Raw genomic sequence first — 17478 nt, forward strand, 5'->3', positions numbered from 1 at the left:
TCTAGAAAAATGACTGCAAAGTACCACAAATAACAGAGTTAGGAGGAAACACCCTTTCTGAGGCAAAAAAACAAAACACACACACACACACACAAACCCATGTTCACAATCCTAAAAAAGTCCTGTAGCCCAGGTATACCCTTCCCCATTGAAAAGAGGAACAATTTTACTTACAAGTTTTTGTACTTCACATAAAATTCCTCAACTTCTACCTCCTCGCCAGATTCCTTCTGCAACGAAAGAAGATTGAGGTATACACTTTAAAATCATATACCAAAGATTTCAAAAGCAAACATATACTCCTGCATGGGGGCACGATGCCTGAGGGGGACTTCCTGGAAAGGTCGGCACACAGGAGGCCGTGGCAGCCTGTGCCATGGGGCCTGACGGACTCAGGCACACGCATGCGGCTCCACTCAACGTGCTTGTGACTGTACGGCATGAATCATTTTAACTCCTCCCTAACCACATGCAGCTTCATTCACAACAACCTGACCCCAAGCCTGGCTTTCTGCCAAACCCGCAGTGTTAAGTAGACGCCAAGTGTACCATTTTCTCAGGCAGCAGCCAATTAGCGACTGCTCTCCTGAATGCCATATGTATTATTTTTGGCTGCCTCATGGCAACTTTACATTGTGGGTTTTGTAATGTTTTAAAATATTTAAAAGACATTTATTTCTCCATATAGTTAATAACTCTAAACAAGAAACCATATAAAAGGAAACCTTGTTCTTATGGTGGGACTTGGGGCATCACTACCCATGGTTTGAGTTTTACTCAGTGGAACAATTAAAGTCTCTCAGACAAGATGTCTCACACACACATGGCAGCCAAATAAAATTAACACTTCCAATCCCACATTTAGGTGGGTTCAAATTGCGATGCATGTCCGCCAAGTCAAGAGCTTTCGGTGGTCAGACTGCTTCCAGAAGGTACCAAAGACAACATCGCTGTAATGGTTTAGAAATCTCTCTCTTTCCCTTTTTGCTTTTGCTTTTAGGGTGTGAAACGATTCATAATATGTCATTTTCTTACAAGTGTTTGAGCAGATAAAGCAAAGATGTAAATCATAAACATCCTTTACCCACATTTCAGGAAGTTCTTTTATGCTCCTACGAGAGAGAGAGAGCGGGCGAGCCTGCCTGGAGGCACACAAATAGCTGCCCTCTGGTCTCACAGATCTTTGAAGAAAATGAGAGTGAGTAGGAACATGGTCAGGGCCAAACAGGAGAGCCGGCGTGGAGGATAACAGAGGGCACACGTCTTACAAGGGCTCTTGGGCTGGCCTCCATACGTAATACTCAAACCATAATCTGTTTAGAACTCTCTCAAACCTTTTATCAGTTTCAATTACACCTGCATTTTAAACTGCTTCTCACCAATGGGAAGCCTAGATATTGTAGAGTGTGGCCAACACCTACCAACAGCTCACTTTACCCTAGGAGGCTTAGGAAAGGACCTAACCATAAAACAGCTTTTAAAACCAACACATTCAGCTTTTATTTATCCAAAACGAAAGGAAATGACCGTGCACACCACAAGAGGCAGCTCAAAAACCCAGGTCACTTCGCTGCTCTCTTTGCTTCAAGTGACGATTCATCTAGGACCCGACTCCACATTTCTAACCCTGCTAGTTCTTCATCCTACTCTGTTCAAGATATATTATGTTTATACAGAATGAGACTCCAGTAGAAAATGAAAGATGAAAGCAGGCAGCCAGCGAGAGGAGGAGCTCTTACAGTGCATCCTCAAAGTGGATCTGAAGTGACCTGGGGCGGAATCCATACTTCTGTGAATTTTTGAAAACAACATCCCTTCTGGGTGGGAATCAAACAAGTCATCATCTGTATGCGACGTCATTTCCTTTCTCTCCTTCCATGCTATCCTTTCTACCTTGTTCTTACTGGGCTCAGTGCCCCATAATTTTGTCACTAAAACATGCAGACCAGAACCTTCAGCAGTGGACCTTGGTTGTATTCTAGTTCCATTCTGCTCCCTGAAAGCCATCCGTCTCCAACGCAGTAAGACATACTTTGTTGTCACAATCACCTATTGCCGGAGGAACCTGCTATAAGCCCCGGCAAGAGGATCTAGAACTGTCTGGGAGAAGCAAATGGGCTCTGAGACCCCAGTTAGGAGCACCTGGAACTGGTGAAGAACCACCATGGGGCCTGTATCTTCTAAATGTCCCCAAGAAAATAAAATGTCCTCTGTTTAACTGGCCATACATGTAACATGGCCACATTCTTTTTGGACTTCAACTACAGCTGCTAGCTACATTTCACATAAATGTGTGCATGCTTTACTGACAGGATGTGGATTCATGACTCTCTTCAAGAATTCACTAAAGACTTCTACTCTGTCCATCCTCCAACAGCCCACACTACCACTACCAGTGTTCAGGGCGGTAACGTACAGCTTCACACATGCATATACACACAACACTGACAACACTCCTTGGCCAGCTACTGTTTAACCTTACAGCGCTCTGAGTATTTTCATGTGTTCAATAGACATTTGAAAATGGGTATTCCTTTCATTCCCCAGGGAGTACAAGGAATCTTTACAGGTTAGATGAAACTTGATGTTTTGGATGTATTAACATATTTGTCTCACTGTTCATGTGACCAAGAACTTTATATCAGGCAAGGAGCCTACTTCTCTAACGTGGCCTTGAGACAGCCACCAGCCATGATAACCTGCACCCTCAAAAAAAGAATGGCCTTTCTAAATCAGATCGCTCCCCTACTCAAAATGATATATAATAATGACCAAAAATTTGAAAAAGTATCCAACAAAAATAATAAAGTGCTTCTGCGCTACTATATTTCATACTCCAACAGAGACAGTGAGTCATAGCATTCTTTTTTTTTTTTTTTTTGAGACAGGGTTTCTCTGTAGTCCAGGCTGGCCTCAAACTCAGAAATCCACCTGCCTCTGCCTCCCAAGTGCTGGGATTAAAGGCGTGTGCCACCACCGCCCGGCTAAGTCACAGTCTTCTTAATGAGAAAATAAGGAGGATATTCTAGGGAATACAGTCAAGACTTTAACTTTATAAAATGTTCTACTTTTTTACTGTTTGGTTCAATTATCCTGGAATTTAAAGTTTTTATAGAGAAACTATATCATGTTAAATAAGTTATAGAAAAATAAATTCTAGGGGATAGAATATAGTTCATCCAGAATTTGCCTCTAAGATACTTCTGACCTTATGATCCAAAAAAGGATTTGGGTTGTTTTCTATAGATAGATGTCATGTAGAGAGTGTGTAACTAAATATGGGAAACATAACACAGTCTAAATATGTATGCACACGCTCAAATATACCAACGTTCATAGACAAGACTCTTCCCCTGGGTCTTGTGGATAGTAACTTGTGTTTAGAACAATATTTAAATGGCAAGTCACGCCCACTGTCATGGTGTGCTAAGCTGAGGTGGCTCTTCCAGGGAGAAAATTCTTAAATTATTCATGGTAATAGGAAGCATAGCTAGAATCCACAGGAAAATCTCAAATTTCTTTTTGTTTCCGAGTGCAATATTGTGTCCTGTTATCAATTTTTAGAATTGATAATTTAAAGCAACGAACATTGAGAGCACTAGCAGTTTAAAAGTTAGTGGCTACTGATGCTCAGTATCTTCTGTTGGATTTTTGGAAGCCGTTGAGGGTCAGCAGCAACAGATGAGCAGCTGTGGGCTCTCCACTCTCCTTACTCTCAGACAGTTCCTGTCTTCCCCAGAACTTTTCCCACCAGTTTTCTCCATTTCCAGATTTACCAAGCCATTAAATCAGTGGTTCTCAACCTGTGGGTCACTACCCCTTTAAGGGTCAAACAACCTTTTCACAGGAGTAACGTATCAGACATCCTGCTTATCAGATATTACATTACAATTCATAACAATAGCAAGATTACAGTTATAAAGTAGCAATGAAAACATTTTCTGGTTGGGGATCACCACAACACGGGGAACTGTGTTAAAGGGTCACTGCACTAGGGAGGCTGAATCACTCCACCCTTATACACATCTGCAGTGACATCATCTAATGCCTAATAGGAAGCCACACGGGGCTGTTCACAGACGGTGGTAATATCAATTCGTAATCCATGGGTACCTGCCATGGATTAAAGGTGGGCAGAAGGGAAAAACTAAGTCCTTTGAAGCAGGCAAAACAGAAGGAGAAGCCATGTCCGCACCAAGTATACTCTCGCCAGCTACGGATAACAGAGCTAATTATAATTTCAGCTGTATACCCATTAAGTATGCCTGCTGAAGTACTATCAATTCCACAGAAATTAGTGCACCCCATCCCAATAATAACATGCAATCTTCCTCAACTCATGTCCATTCAGTGAAGGGGACCACTCTTTGAAGCATGCCAACTATTTAAACTTTATCATATATCTGTACTCGTAAACTAACAGTTCGAGAGTCATTAGGAAAAAGGCAACCTTTCTAACGAGTTAAGTAGTGCTCGTGTCTGTTTCAACAGGTGACAAACCTGGCTTAGTTTTTATCATTTAATCCATCAGGGCATGAAGCTGCAAACTCAGTCACCGACACCATCCTATATATTCCTCCTTTACACCCAATTCGAGGTACTTTGTCTTATTGCGCAGGATAGTTTCTAGGAGCATGTGGTACAGAAGCTGATAAATGCAAATTCTGAGTACATAAGAAAGAAGGAAACCTTAGTGAGAGTGACACACAAGCCCACTGCTTGCGCAAGGGTATGTCAATGAGTTCCTAGTTTATAAAATACAAGATTTACTTTTATGTATGTGTCCATGTGTGCACATATGTGACTGCAGGTCAGAAGAGGGCATCAGATCACTTGGAGTTAGAGTTACATTACAGGTGGTTTTGAAACATTCAAAAAGGGTGCTGGGAACTGAACTCGGGTCCTCTGAAGCAGGAAGTGCTCTTGACTGCTCAGCCCCTACAGATGATATATTAACAGAACTACTTGTGTTAAGTATCTGTGCTTGCCAGTACTTTGCTGCTGGTAGCAGTGCTTTTGTCTCTGTCTGTCTTTTCCCTCATCTGATAGTTGGTAAGCTTTAGGATAGCACCTAAGTCCCATGATTCTCTTGGCCAGTGGGAAACTTCCTTATATACATTTTATTAAAAGAAACCACATCTTTTGCTCTACATTTCTAAAAATACAAAGAACTACTCAGGCTTGACTGGCTGATGTATATCCAACAGTACCTACTTTCTAGAGACAGAAGCTCAGCACTTCCTAATTTGGGCAAGAAGGCAACAGACACGGAGCAGAGACTTTCCAGTGGTTAGATAAAATACTGGAGTTCTTTTCTCTAATGCCCCTTGGCCACAAGCTTACCCGCTGGGCATTGGCAGGCACTTCTGCTTATCAATATCAACTCTGTAGTGGTAATAAAGACACTTTCAACACATTAAGTTACATATGCTAAATAGAAACATTGTGAACAGCCTGATAAAACATCTGCTTGCCCCAATAACAGACAGACCTTGCTGAGGGCATTTCTAAAGGGAGTTCCCAAGCAAGGTCTTTTGAGGAACACTTTTTATGGAAAAGGTAGTCTGTAATTTTATTAGTCTTAAACGTTTCTTTGGAGTCTTTTTTTTTTTTTTTTTTTGGTTTTTCAAGACAGGGTTTCTCTGTGTAGCCCTGGATGTCCTGGAACTCACTCTGTAGACCAGGCTGGCCTAGAACTCAGAAACGCCTGCCTCTGCCTCCCAAGTGCTGGGATTAAAGGCGTGTGCCACCACCGCCCGGGCGCGTTCTGATCTCATTCTAGAATAATCACCCATCCCCCAACTTATATTGGGCTAGTATATCAGAGGGGATCAGAAATATCACCAGAAGTTTCATCTTATGATAACGTAATCATTGGGCTTTTCTTTTCTTTTGTTTGCTTGTTTTGGTTTTTTTCCGTTGTTGCTTTTCTGAGAAATGGTCACATGTACAACAAGCTGACCTCGAACTCCCGATCCTCCCGATCCTCCTGCACCACCATCATACTCAGCTCCTTAATGGACTCTTAAAAGGGCATTATGGAGCAAACAATCTGGAAGATCACCCCATGTGGATTTCTGTCTTTGCACATGGCACTCACCTGCTTTTTCACTAAGCGACTGCTCATAATCTTCTCCACCACTGGGCCTTCTGCATCAACAGATTCCTGAAAAAAAGAAAGTGGTATCAATCGATCCAAATGGAAAACCATCTGACCTGTGCTGTAAAAGCAAGTGGGAAAGTACTCCCTTCTGGCCACGCCTCCTGGCCCTTTAAACCACTTGGTCCAAAGTTAACATGGGGAAAAATTACTAAAAACAAGAAAAACCTCACACTACAGAAAGGCAAAGGAAGGGCTGTGCTTATGACTTCCTGACTGTGTGGTTAATTATGTAGACAAGCACAGTCCCCCAAGCCACAAGACATTCACTCTGGCTGCTAAGAAAAAGTAATCTGTGCATGAGAGCGGGTCGAAAGCAAGTTTTCTGCAGCATCTACATTCATGGAGTGGATACTCCCTCTGCTCTGTCACTGTAGGCAGCTCCGTCCTACACAGGTTGTGTACAACAATTTAACAGAGAACAAACTGCCAACTAAGCACTAAGCCGCATTTAATAGGGCCTTTCAACTGGAGACCAGTTTGTTAACCAAAGTACAGTAATAGCAAAAAATTGAATAAATAAAATCTTTTCAATAATCAATTCTGCTACTCCCCGTGCTACATACAAACTATTTTATCCACCATTTACATTGCACAGAAAATAAAGTGTGCCCTGCTGGGTCCTCCGAGGCAGTAATTTTATAAAGGGGTTCTGACGGTGCCAAACAGCAGGAGATGAACCTGAGTGGTTTATTGCAGTTCTGGGAGCTCCAGCACTGAATTCTCAAAGGTAAGCTCAGTGCTTCATATTCCAGCTCAGGCTCTTCCTCAGTGGAGACCATTAATTCTCCAAATTGTGTCAAATTACATATCATAGCCTTGTATAAAAATAAATGTGAGCGAGCAGGGCTTTTTAAGATACTACTAAACAATGAATTTCCCATGACACGTCAGCCAGCATTAGCAGAACATTCCCCTGCTCAATGTCCACCTCTGCTACTGAACTGCTGGGCTTCCAGGTATAACATTTCCAGTCCACCCTGAGCGTACATATGAAACAGCACAAGCCTGGCTGCCGACCTGCTGCTCTGACTGCGAGGTGTTGGATGGGGAGTCTCTCCCAGCAGCATCTGCATCATCTGCCTCCTCATCAGAAATCTTGAACTCCAAATCTTCAGTGTATCGCTTCCTCTTCACCTGCCTGCTGGACCGCCTCTTCTACAACAGAAACCCCAACAGAGTGAGTTTTAAAGGGCAGGCTTCGGGTACACAGTAGTAAGAGTGTTTTCCTTCCTTCCTTCCTTCCTTCCTTCCTTCCTTCCTTCCTTCCTTCCTCTCTCTCTCTTTCTTTTTAAAATTTTAAAGAAAAACTGTTAATTTTCATCCTGAACGTCAAGCGAAAAGACCATGGTGACAACCATAGTAATAACTGGAGATCTGGGGTCCTGGGACCTTGTAACTCTGCTGCTCCAAACAGCAGTCCCTTCAACAAGAACACCCAGGTACAGCAAACTGTGTCACTCACTTGGCCATCTCCATGGAGAGCAGTGGCAACACTGGAGGGAGGTGCACAGTGGACCTATGGGAGTCCAGAACACTTTTCTCTATTTTCGTATGACTGAAAATTTGAATGCAGAGAGTCTACCAACAATGATGCATTAGAAAGCAATCTATACAGGCTATAAAGGTTTATACAAATTTTGTTATACTGTTATTTCTCAAGGTATTCCAACACACTTTAATTTGGGACCTAAAAGAAACAGTTCGGGGCTGGGGATGTAGACCTCAGTGATAAGCACTTACTAAGCATGCACAAAGCCCTGGGTTCGATTCCTAGTCCTGGAGGAGGGAGAAGTGGGAACTGAACACACAACGCAATGAGTGTCTGTGATAAGTAGGCTGGCGTTTTTGTTTGTTTGTTTATCTGGGGACAGATTCTCACTATGTAGCCAGAGCTGGCCTGAAAGTCACAACTAAACCAAGTTGGGCTCCAAGCCCCAGAGATATATCTGCCCGTCTCTGTTTCCCAAATGCTTGGATTAAAGTTGTGTGCCACCGTGCCACCAAGTTCTGGTTTTAATACAACCTTTTACCACACTGCTTAAAATGTCAGAGACTGGTAATCAATATGACCGTTGGCAAAACGCATATGTTCACGTTTGTGGTCAAAACACCATCCAGCATAGCCTGTGCAGGACAATGTAGTCATGTGAAGCCTGTGACCTACCATTACTACTTCCGGTAAGCTATGTGATGTATTTGGAAATCTGTCCGTGGTAAAGTAATGAATGAAAGCAAATCGCGTGACAGTAAAAGTAGCTTCTGATTCTACTTAAGACAAATGCAAACTGTTTCTCTACCTGGATGTGCAGACGGTCAACAAACCTCTGAAAATGAAGAGAGTCTGCTGTACTCTCTACTTCCCAAGAAATACCCAAGGAAAAGATACCTGTGCATGCTTCTGCTAACAGAAAAAAAAAAAAAAAAACTGAAGAAATACAAATTGTTACTAGGTATGAGGTTCTGAATGAAGAGATAGAAAGAGTGGGGGAAGGGCAGAGCATTGTAATTTCAGTCCTAAAAGAAAAATCTTTTTTAAAGAAATAAATAGCAAAAAATCGAAACTCATAATGAGAGGATAACAACGTTATCCTCCTGGGCATAGACATTTTTCTAAGAGATTCATCAATGCTACAGTCCAACACGAAGATGGAAGAAGCAAATGTTCATAATGCAGATGAAGAAGGCAAGGCACACGGTGTGATCTCTCAAGACCAACACACCACACGGCCTCACAGCCTGGGAGCTAGGTGATTTAACCTGCCTTATAAAAATATTTCTGGTTAAAATTGATGTGTCCTGAGGAGAAAATTAAAATGTGTTTCTAGAGCCTTGCTGTGGCCGCACCTTGTGAAAGAGTCAGAGTTAACATGTCATTTACTTTTAATGACCAATCAGAACATTAGAAACTTTTCACTCCAAGCCCCTCACAGACACACCACAGGAAGAAGCATAACAAACAAGCAGCCTGCATCACTTCCTGTATCAGACACCAGGAAGACAGCTTTCCAGGCAGTCTCTGCGGCCGCCTGACTAGGCTGCTGAATGCAGAACTGTTACACCAAGACAACTAGACAGAAGCACTGGGCTTGGTTTGAGCTGCTAAGTGCTTTTCTGTACCTGAAATACAGGAAAGAAAAGAAGAAGTGGGAAGTGGACGCAAGGCAAGGTGGAAAGAAAGAAGGGAAAAAGAAGGGAAAAATCCCACCCCAAATAGTAGTTCATTAGTCAGAAGGGGAAATAATTCTTCTGTTTTGAGACAGGGTCTCCTCTGGTAGTTTTGGCTGGCCTGGAACTTGCTACATGAACCAAGCTGGCCTCAAACTGGCAAGTGCTGGGATTAAAGGCATATGCCACCACCACATCCAGCCTGTGAGAGTAATTCTTAACATTGTCCAAATATTCCTGTTGTAAAGTCCCTACTTTAAGCACAAATTAAGACAAAACGACCTCAAGGATTCAATGAATTTCATTAAAAATTTTTAGTTTCAAACTCCTTAAGCAACTTTTAAGAGGAGAGATGGGGCAGTGGTTTAGAGCACTCGTTGCTCTTGCAGAGGACCCAGGTTTGATTCCCTGCACCCACCTGACGGATCACAACCATCTTCAACCATTCTGCCCTCTCTGGCCCTTCTTCCAGGCTGTTCTACTCAAGAAGAATGCAGTATTAAAGCTGAAGTCCTCTGTGAGGGGGCCACAAACCACAGGCCCTGGGGCCTTGGGAAGACCTGAGAGTGTATTACAGGTCAGAGGACGCCCAACTGGGCCCTAGGGGACTGGCTGTCTATCCCAATGGGACTCAGCAGTAACTGCTCCCTGATAATTCAGATGTCACTTGTACAAGCCACATTCCCTGCCATCCCAAAGGACCAGTCTGGCATGCTTCCAGGGAACCTATCAAGGAAATAATTCACAACTGTCATGAGTACTTTTGAGTCCTCTGTCAGTCCAAATAGTGAAGGCAGTGAGCTTCACACACAAGAGCCCAAATTCCTACCACTTACTTTTAGAGCTCAAGAGAATCTAATGAACCATTTGGCAAAGCTACCATCTGGGACATCACTGACTTGTTTGTTCATGGAAATTCTATCATGAATCTATCACATTTCTGACCATCTAATATCAATAAGCTACAAAGTATGCTTTGGTTTTTATCACACAAAAAAATCATCGAGGGCAGGGCAGATAGCCTGGTCAGGAACGTGCTTGCCTCGCAAGCATGAGGCCTGGGTTTTGCTCCTTAGAACAGAAATGCAAGGCATGGAGGGACATGCTCAGGATCCCAGCATTAGGGAAGTGGAGACGAGATCTCTGGGGCTCACGGGCCAGCCAATGCTAGCATGCTTCACTAATTCAAGACAGTGAGGGAACCTGTCTCAAAAACACATCGTGGTTGGCTCCTAAAGAATGACACCTGAGGGTGGCCTCTTGCCGCTACATGAATGTGCATACATGTTCACACACATGTACACACACAACCACACACACACACACACACACACACACACATGCGCGATGGAGAGGAAGAAATCAAATAAAAACTGACCAAAAAAATTTTAGAAAAAAAATTAAACATGAATGACACTTTAAATGAAGTGATATAATAGCAACACTAAAAATGTTTAAGACAGCATAAACATCAAAACATACATTCATGGAAATAGAGGGCAACTCTTTGCTTTAGTAATCTCAAAGCTCAGCAGGCCCTGGAGTGAGCTGAGCTTCTGTGGGCCCTGGCTCCCTTCACGATGGATATAATGTTCCAGACAACAATAAGGACATTGCGCACACACCTGACAACAAAGCCGGGGAAACCGTGTGTGTTTTACATGTGGCTAAAGTGACCCTACTCCTCAGCTGGAGCCCAGAGGGAATAATGGTTATTACCTGGACACCTGGGTCTTCGTCCTCTTCAGGAGCAGGGGATGGTGGGGGTGTTTTGTCCAAGTCTGAATTTTCAGAACCTTCTGTTTTTCCTTTGTTGACCTTTTTCTTCAAAGCACTTGCTTCTGAATCCGGTTTCTTATTACTAGAATTCAAAGTACATCACTTAGCATTCGCTTTCGGTGTGGTTTCCCACATGCCCCAAACCTTCTCTTTCCGTTAATAAAGAGTGGTGGCAAAGGCCAGGTCGATGGGTGTTGGGCGCTTTTCATTACATGGTACTCCTAATTAAGGTTTGACAACAAAACTTATAAATGGATGATGACCTTCAGCAAATTTCTCACTCATTGAAACAGAACTGAATGCAAAACTTTGGACACTTCATAGAGTATCGCCTCCAGCCCCTGCTGACAGACCAAGCTGTGACAAAAACCTAAGATGTCTCTTCGCTAAAACATCAGGTGGAGACACATTTTTTTTTTTTAACCAAAGAAAAAAATACAATCTAATAACCATGTCCTTATTTCTCTGGCACAGAGTTTTACAGCCATTTTTAAGTCCTATGGTAACCAGTAAGAGTGGATTTTTTGATATCACATTTACAAGTGCTTACTAACAATTCATTTCCTAGAAATACCTAATATTATTTAATTCTGTGTTCTTGTTACGAGGAAGTTTCCCTTGGTGTTCAGGGGTAATCACACGTGGCCTCCTTTACCCCCAGTGCTAGCAACTCAACATGCTGGGAGTGCTCGACCACCGAGACCACCACCAGCCCCACAATTAACATTTCCAACGAAAGATAAGACTTTGAAATTATGTGTATGTGCTTGTGCCTCACCAATAACTGAAGCTTACTTTCCATGTTACCAACAAACACCAGTAGATCTGAATGATAAACCAAAACACATGAGTATACTCTGAGAAAAATAAAATTCTTGGGCTATCCCCACCCCAGAACCCTTCCTCACAGTACTGTTAGAGCAAACACTCAGTGCTCTCTTTAATCTACACTCTGGACCCAAGATTCCCTAACATCAACTATAATTTGTTATACATACAACACAACACCAGCAAAGATTTTTTTATTTTTTATTTATTTATTTTTTTACTATTTCTAGGGAGCCTCAAGCTCTAAGTAGCTTGACGAGCTAAAGATATATATTTCAAAACCCTACATTTATTAAATGTTATAAAGTCCCAGAGAAGCTCACCAAGATAGGCACTAAGGAAGACACTGTTAAGCCACTAGGAAGAGGCTGCAGCAGCTAATGATTCTGAATACAGATGTGTCACGTTAAACCCTTCCAAAGTGTGTCAATAGTGTTTCCGGCACACACCTATGGCAGCTTTCTCCACTAATATGGTCTTGATCATCTTAAACTCATTGTTTTTACATACTTGGAGCTTATTTTGATACATGAGCATTTTAGCATAGCAAACATCAGGAAACTGAAAACAATTCAAGATGATCACAAATAGCAGTTACATTTCAAAAACTGAATTTTATTGAGAGAGAGAGGGAGATGGTGTGACTAAGTCAGAGATCCACAGATAGCAGAATATTTTTTAAATTAAGAAATTCATGCAGCAGTTCCTGAGGAGAGTGTCCTGGTGTTTACGCTACACACTGACAGAAGTCTCCCTACCATGAGGCTCCATTTCCAGCATTTATTTCCGCTCTAACTGCCACAAATTATACAATACTACAGCTGAACACTGGGCCCCTTTCCTTTCATCTGCACGCCAAGAGCAATCAGATTACCCTGGTAACCAGCGGTCACATGACCAGCACCTGCTCTTTTGGCTGGATGCCACTGACTAAAGCCATCTGCTTCCCTCAATCAGCTTTCAAACATTCTCAACACCTGCGCTGCAGTGTTTTGTGGTTTCTTTTATCAAATCAGTGCAAAACTGCTTCCAAAACTTTACATATTTCTCGAATTTGTTTAAATCAGAGGTAGGTCTGTCAAAGAGCTGAACCACTGCCAGGTAAACTGAGCTGGCAGTGTGTGTTTTCCATGGTGACCTCCATCAACCAGAGCGGAGGACAGAGTTCAAGTTTGTGGGGTTTCGGGCCTTGAAAGCGGCATCCTGCAGGAGCGAAGGGCTGCCTGTCTGGATAGTGCCCAGAGCCAGGTCTGAGGAAACATCTATTTGCTGGGGGACAGAAGCACTAATGACTTTCCATCTGCCCTATCCAAGGATGAGCTGTACAGAAAACTCCAAGATGGCTGAAAGTCAGACAGGATCTCTCCAAACGCTTAGACAAAAACCTCACAGCCCAGACAAGCGCTTTCAGTTCTGATTACTGCAAGAGGCAAACTCATTAGAGCTAACGACACTCCTGCTGAGGACCAGCTAGGTTCTCCCATCCACCAGTATACAAATCAAGCACCCTAAGATGTCAGGAAAAGACCAATGGATTTTTCAGTGGCCACCCAAACATTTTATAAACCAGGACAACATTCAATTACTTAAATTGTCCTCGTTATGACTGTGGAATAAACCAATCTGGATTCCTATGAAGTGTAATACTCAAACTCCTTTGACCTACATAAAAACCAAGCCAATTTTCTTCTTCTACCTGAAGAACTACAGAAGACTGGTTACCACAGGACAGGAATTAGTCTGAGCTCTAAGTGCCACAGTTCTAACTGGGACTCCGGAAAAATCCTGTCTAGTTTTCCAGCACCCCCATTCCTTCATCTGTCTCATGAGAGTAATATCCACATTGCTAGTGTTTCCATGGGTTTAAATGAGGAGAGACAAGAAACGAGTCAGTCTTGGACAGAGATGGTCACTCTCTGCACACACCTCAGGACAACCGCATGTCAGAGTGGTGCATGCTCTCTGTGACCCAGCCCACCAGTGCCAATTCAATGCAGAACACAGAGAGAGGGTCCACGAGCTTCAAGGATCACCTTAAACAATAATCACAGCATTAGTCACTAGCTCAAAGAACATGGCATGTTCACTCCATGCCACTACCACTACTTCAACCAAACCCCTGTCATACCAACCTAGATGGACTACAGTCATTGCCGTCACTCTCGCTCCAGGGGAAGGGTCTCCAGCATGAGACCAGTTAGAAAAGAATAGAGTCCACGTACCATTCTGTTTGTATCTGTAAGGTTCAAACTGTTTTTTTACTGCCTGACTCCAAACATAGCCATATACTCATTCTTCTTCAAACTATATTCAAAGCTGGAATATGCAAACAGGACACCTGCCCTGGTTTTAGGGATGAGAATATTGTTAGGAACTCCCTTAAGCCAGCACTGTAGCATTGAAGGCTGCACGGTGAAGACACTGAGCTTTGGTGTACTTTCAACAGTTGCAGTGATGCCTCCTCAGCACCTTGCTTCACTACCCAGCTATCTAAAAGTAGGATCACGAGCAAAGCCAGGCATGCACAGGCCATACTGTTAGCTCTCTCTCTGCTCTGCCTCCTGTAGCTCTTAGATCAGCAACCTGATGGAGCCAGATACCACTTGCAAACTCCTTTCCGCAGGCTACTAAAGACTGATGAAGTCCTTAAATCAAATTTCCAATGTGGGATGTCTGCAAATCTCAGCACTGGGCTACCAACTCTCTCCAGCCTATACACGTCTCAACATCCGCTTCTTTATGGCCCTCACCGCCACGCTCTGCAGGCATATATAATGAGTGCTGAACACCCTCTGGTCTCTACTACCTTGAAACCTACCTGATCCTCTCCAAGACTTAGCTGACAGATCTTGGAATGAGTTCCAAGAAACATGTTCAGAACGACACAGTAGTCTAGATCAGGTACGATTTTAAATTCCTATTTAGGTGTCAGACAACATGTAAATACTTAAAACGTAAAAAAAAAAAATGGGTGTTAACATTACTGAGTTATATTAAAATTAAAGCACTGTGTATCTTTCATCAATGATCTTGTGAGCTAAAAAGAACTTCTTTGAATTCCTACTGCCTACTCAGATGGGCTTACAGGCTGCTTATGGCTCTTTTCCTATTAAAAAGTTTAATAGGAAGTACAAAGTTCTTTTTGGGGGAGGTTGGGGGTTTCCAAGACAGGGCTTCTCTAGGTAGTCCTACCTGTCCTGGAATTTGTTCTGTAGACCAGGCTGGCCTCAAACGCAAGAGATCTGCCTACCTCTGCCTCCCAAGAGCTGGGATTAAAGGTGTGCACTACCACTTCCCAGCTATGAAGCTTTTACTATGTGCTGATTCTTTCCTATTTTCCAAAAGCAAAACAAAAGTTCTCACACATCATAAAATTAAAAATATACTATATAACCACGAGACAGCGCCTGCGGGAAGACGTTGCAGAGAGTAACAGTGCTTGCCACAGAAGCCTGGTGCCCTGAGTTTGAGCCTGAGGACTCACTCCCATTATCCTCTGACCCCACATGCACACCGTGGGGTGTGCTCGCATACACAATAAAAACAAATACTTTAAAAAGATAAACAAAAGCTGGAATAGTATCTACGCTCATGATGAACCATCTATGAAGCTCAGCGTAACGGAGCTGAAGAGCTGGGTGAGCTGTTGACAGTGCTCGTCTCAGACATTCGAGGCCCAGGGTGCAGAAGGGAAAGGAAAGAGAAAGGGGAAGAGGGTGAAGGAGAGGAAGGGGAGGGGAGGAAGGGAAGAAAAAAGGAGAAAAAACCTGAAGGATGACAGTGTGAAATGAGGTGACAATAGCAATAAACTTGAGAGAAACAGGAAGTTTTCAAAAGCAATACAATAAATACCATTTATAAATGTTATCCCCAAGTCAAAAGTCCTCTCTCCTCCTATCTTCCTCAATCAGCAACATGACTAAAATACAAACACAGATCTATTTATCCAGCCCCACAGACTTAGATATGGAGCCTCGACTCATGCTAGTGAGCCCTGGAAATCAAACATAAATCCAGTGATGCCCTGGAAATTTGAAAGGCCACTGTTGCCCCTGAAGTCTCACGTTTCACACCTTATTATAGGAGCAGAACCACACTGGCCAGCACTGGGGTCCACGGCCCCCATGGCTCATGAGTTCCATGGTCATCCCAATGCCATCGAAAGCATGCACCACCTTAGGTGGTACAATCACGAACTCCATACTCAGAGCTGCACCATCCCGTTGGGGTATGTTCTCAGGGTTCCACTTCTGCAAGGATTCCTATTTAGCTGAAGACATAACAGACCATAAACACAGAGTGGGAGCCGTTGCCTAAGATGAGGCTGGTGGATCAGAGTTGACCAACTCTTGTGTGAGAAATTGCAGACTTCCTAAACAAGGCTTTACCCAAAGAGCCAGAGCTTATCAGAAAGCCTGGGCTAGCCTGATTTACGACAAAACAGCATGCAGTTAAAGAGTCATTAGTGTCAACCTACAGAGCTTCTTTCTTAGAAGAAACTCTAAAAAGGACCCATATCGTGAAACCAAATGTGATGAAGAGTAAGTCAATTAATAAAGGTGACTGACAGTGGGTGGGAGCTAGCGACCTGGCAGGCCCCAAGGATGAAGTAAGTTAATGACGATTCTCGTTACAGTGGGAGAAATCAACCTTGAAACTTAAGTCAGGACGATTAATCAGGAATGTTATTAGGGATTCAAGCGTCTCCAAAATATTACGCCATTTTCTTTTAGAAGAAGGGCATTGAGACATATTCTTACAACTGATACGTTGGAGGGGCATGTGTGTATGTGTGCTTGTGCATGTTCATGTGCGTGTGTCTGCATGTGCGCATATGCAGTGCCATGGACCAATGTCTAGTCGCTCCCTGACCTGGAGCTCAACTGTTGATTAGGCTGACTGCACAGCAAGCTCTAGGGATACACCTGTTTTTGCCTCCCCAGAGCAATTACAAGCCCATGCTCCACACCCAGCTTTTATATAGCCACCGGCTACCCAAATGCAGGTTCCCAAACTTGCATAGCAAGCATAAAATCTTAGTAGCCTAGGCTGGATTTGAACTTGTAACAGTCTTCCTGTTCAACCACCCAGACAGCTTGGATTAGGTGTGAAGTAACCCATCCAACAGCAACAAACTTTTCAATAAACTGAAGTTACTGATAAGAACTGCCACAAAGGATACGGGTCAGTCAGAATTATAACAACTCTAAAAAAGACTAAGGCAGGCATTCTAAAACACAGTCTATTAGTGAACACCAGGGCTCAACACTGGTGTTTTCGAAAATCAAAAGCCCTCTGAGCCCTTACTACTTACTTGGTTTTTAGATAGTGAAAATAAAAAGTAACAGATTAAAAAAAAAAAAAAAAGCACACCACAGAAACTAGCAACAGAAGAAATTTACCTCAGTATAATAAAGGCTTTATGAAAAATCTACAGCTTACACTCTACTAAATGGGAAAGCTTAAAAGTGTTTCTTTTATTTGGTAGCACTGATGTGTGTGTGTGTGTGTGTGTGTGTGTGTGTGTGTGTGTGTGTGTGTGT

The 17478-nt window shown here is 42.9% G+C and overlaps 1 protein-coding gene across 4 annotated transcripts in view; it reads right to left on the bottom strand.

The window, feature by feature from the left end:
• Nucleotides 1-17478, bottom strand: part of Chd7 (chromodomain helicase DNA binding protein 7) — a 118304-nt gene that overhangs the window by 54916 nt on the left and 45910 nt on the right. For all 4 annotated transcript variants that reach the window (XM_028769146.1, XM_028769148.1, XM_028769141.1 and 1 more), the window contains exons 3-6: nucleotides 11048-11189; nucleotides 7181-7318; nucleotides 6101-6166; nucleotides 175-230 (exon numbers count right to left, since the gene is read on the bottom strand). In XM_028769146.1, the coding sequence (XP_028624979.1) occupies nucleotides 175-230; nucleotides 6101-6166; nucleotides 7181-7318; nucleotides 11048-11189 (402 nt within the window). The remainder of the gene's footprint in view (nucleotides 1-174; nucleotides 231-6100; nucleotides 6167-7180; nucleotides 7319-11047; nucleotides 11190-17478) is intronic.

This window comes from Grammomys surdaster, unplaced genomic scaffold (assembly GCF_004785775.1).
Source record: "Grammomys surdaster isolate TR1022 unplaced genomic scaffold, NIH_TR_1.0 64, whole genome shotgun sequence".
NCBI lineage: Eukaryota > Metazoa > Chordata > Mammalia > Rodentia > Muridae > Grammomys > Grammomys surdaster.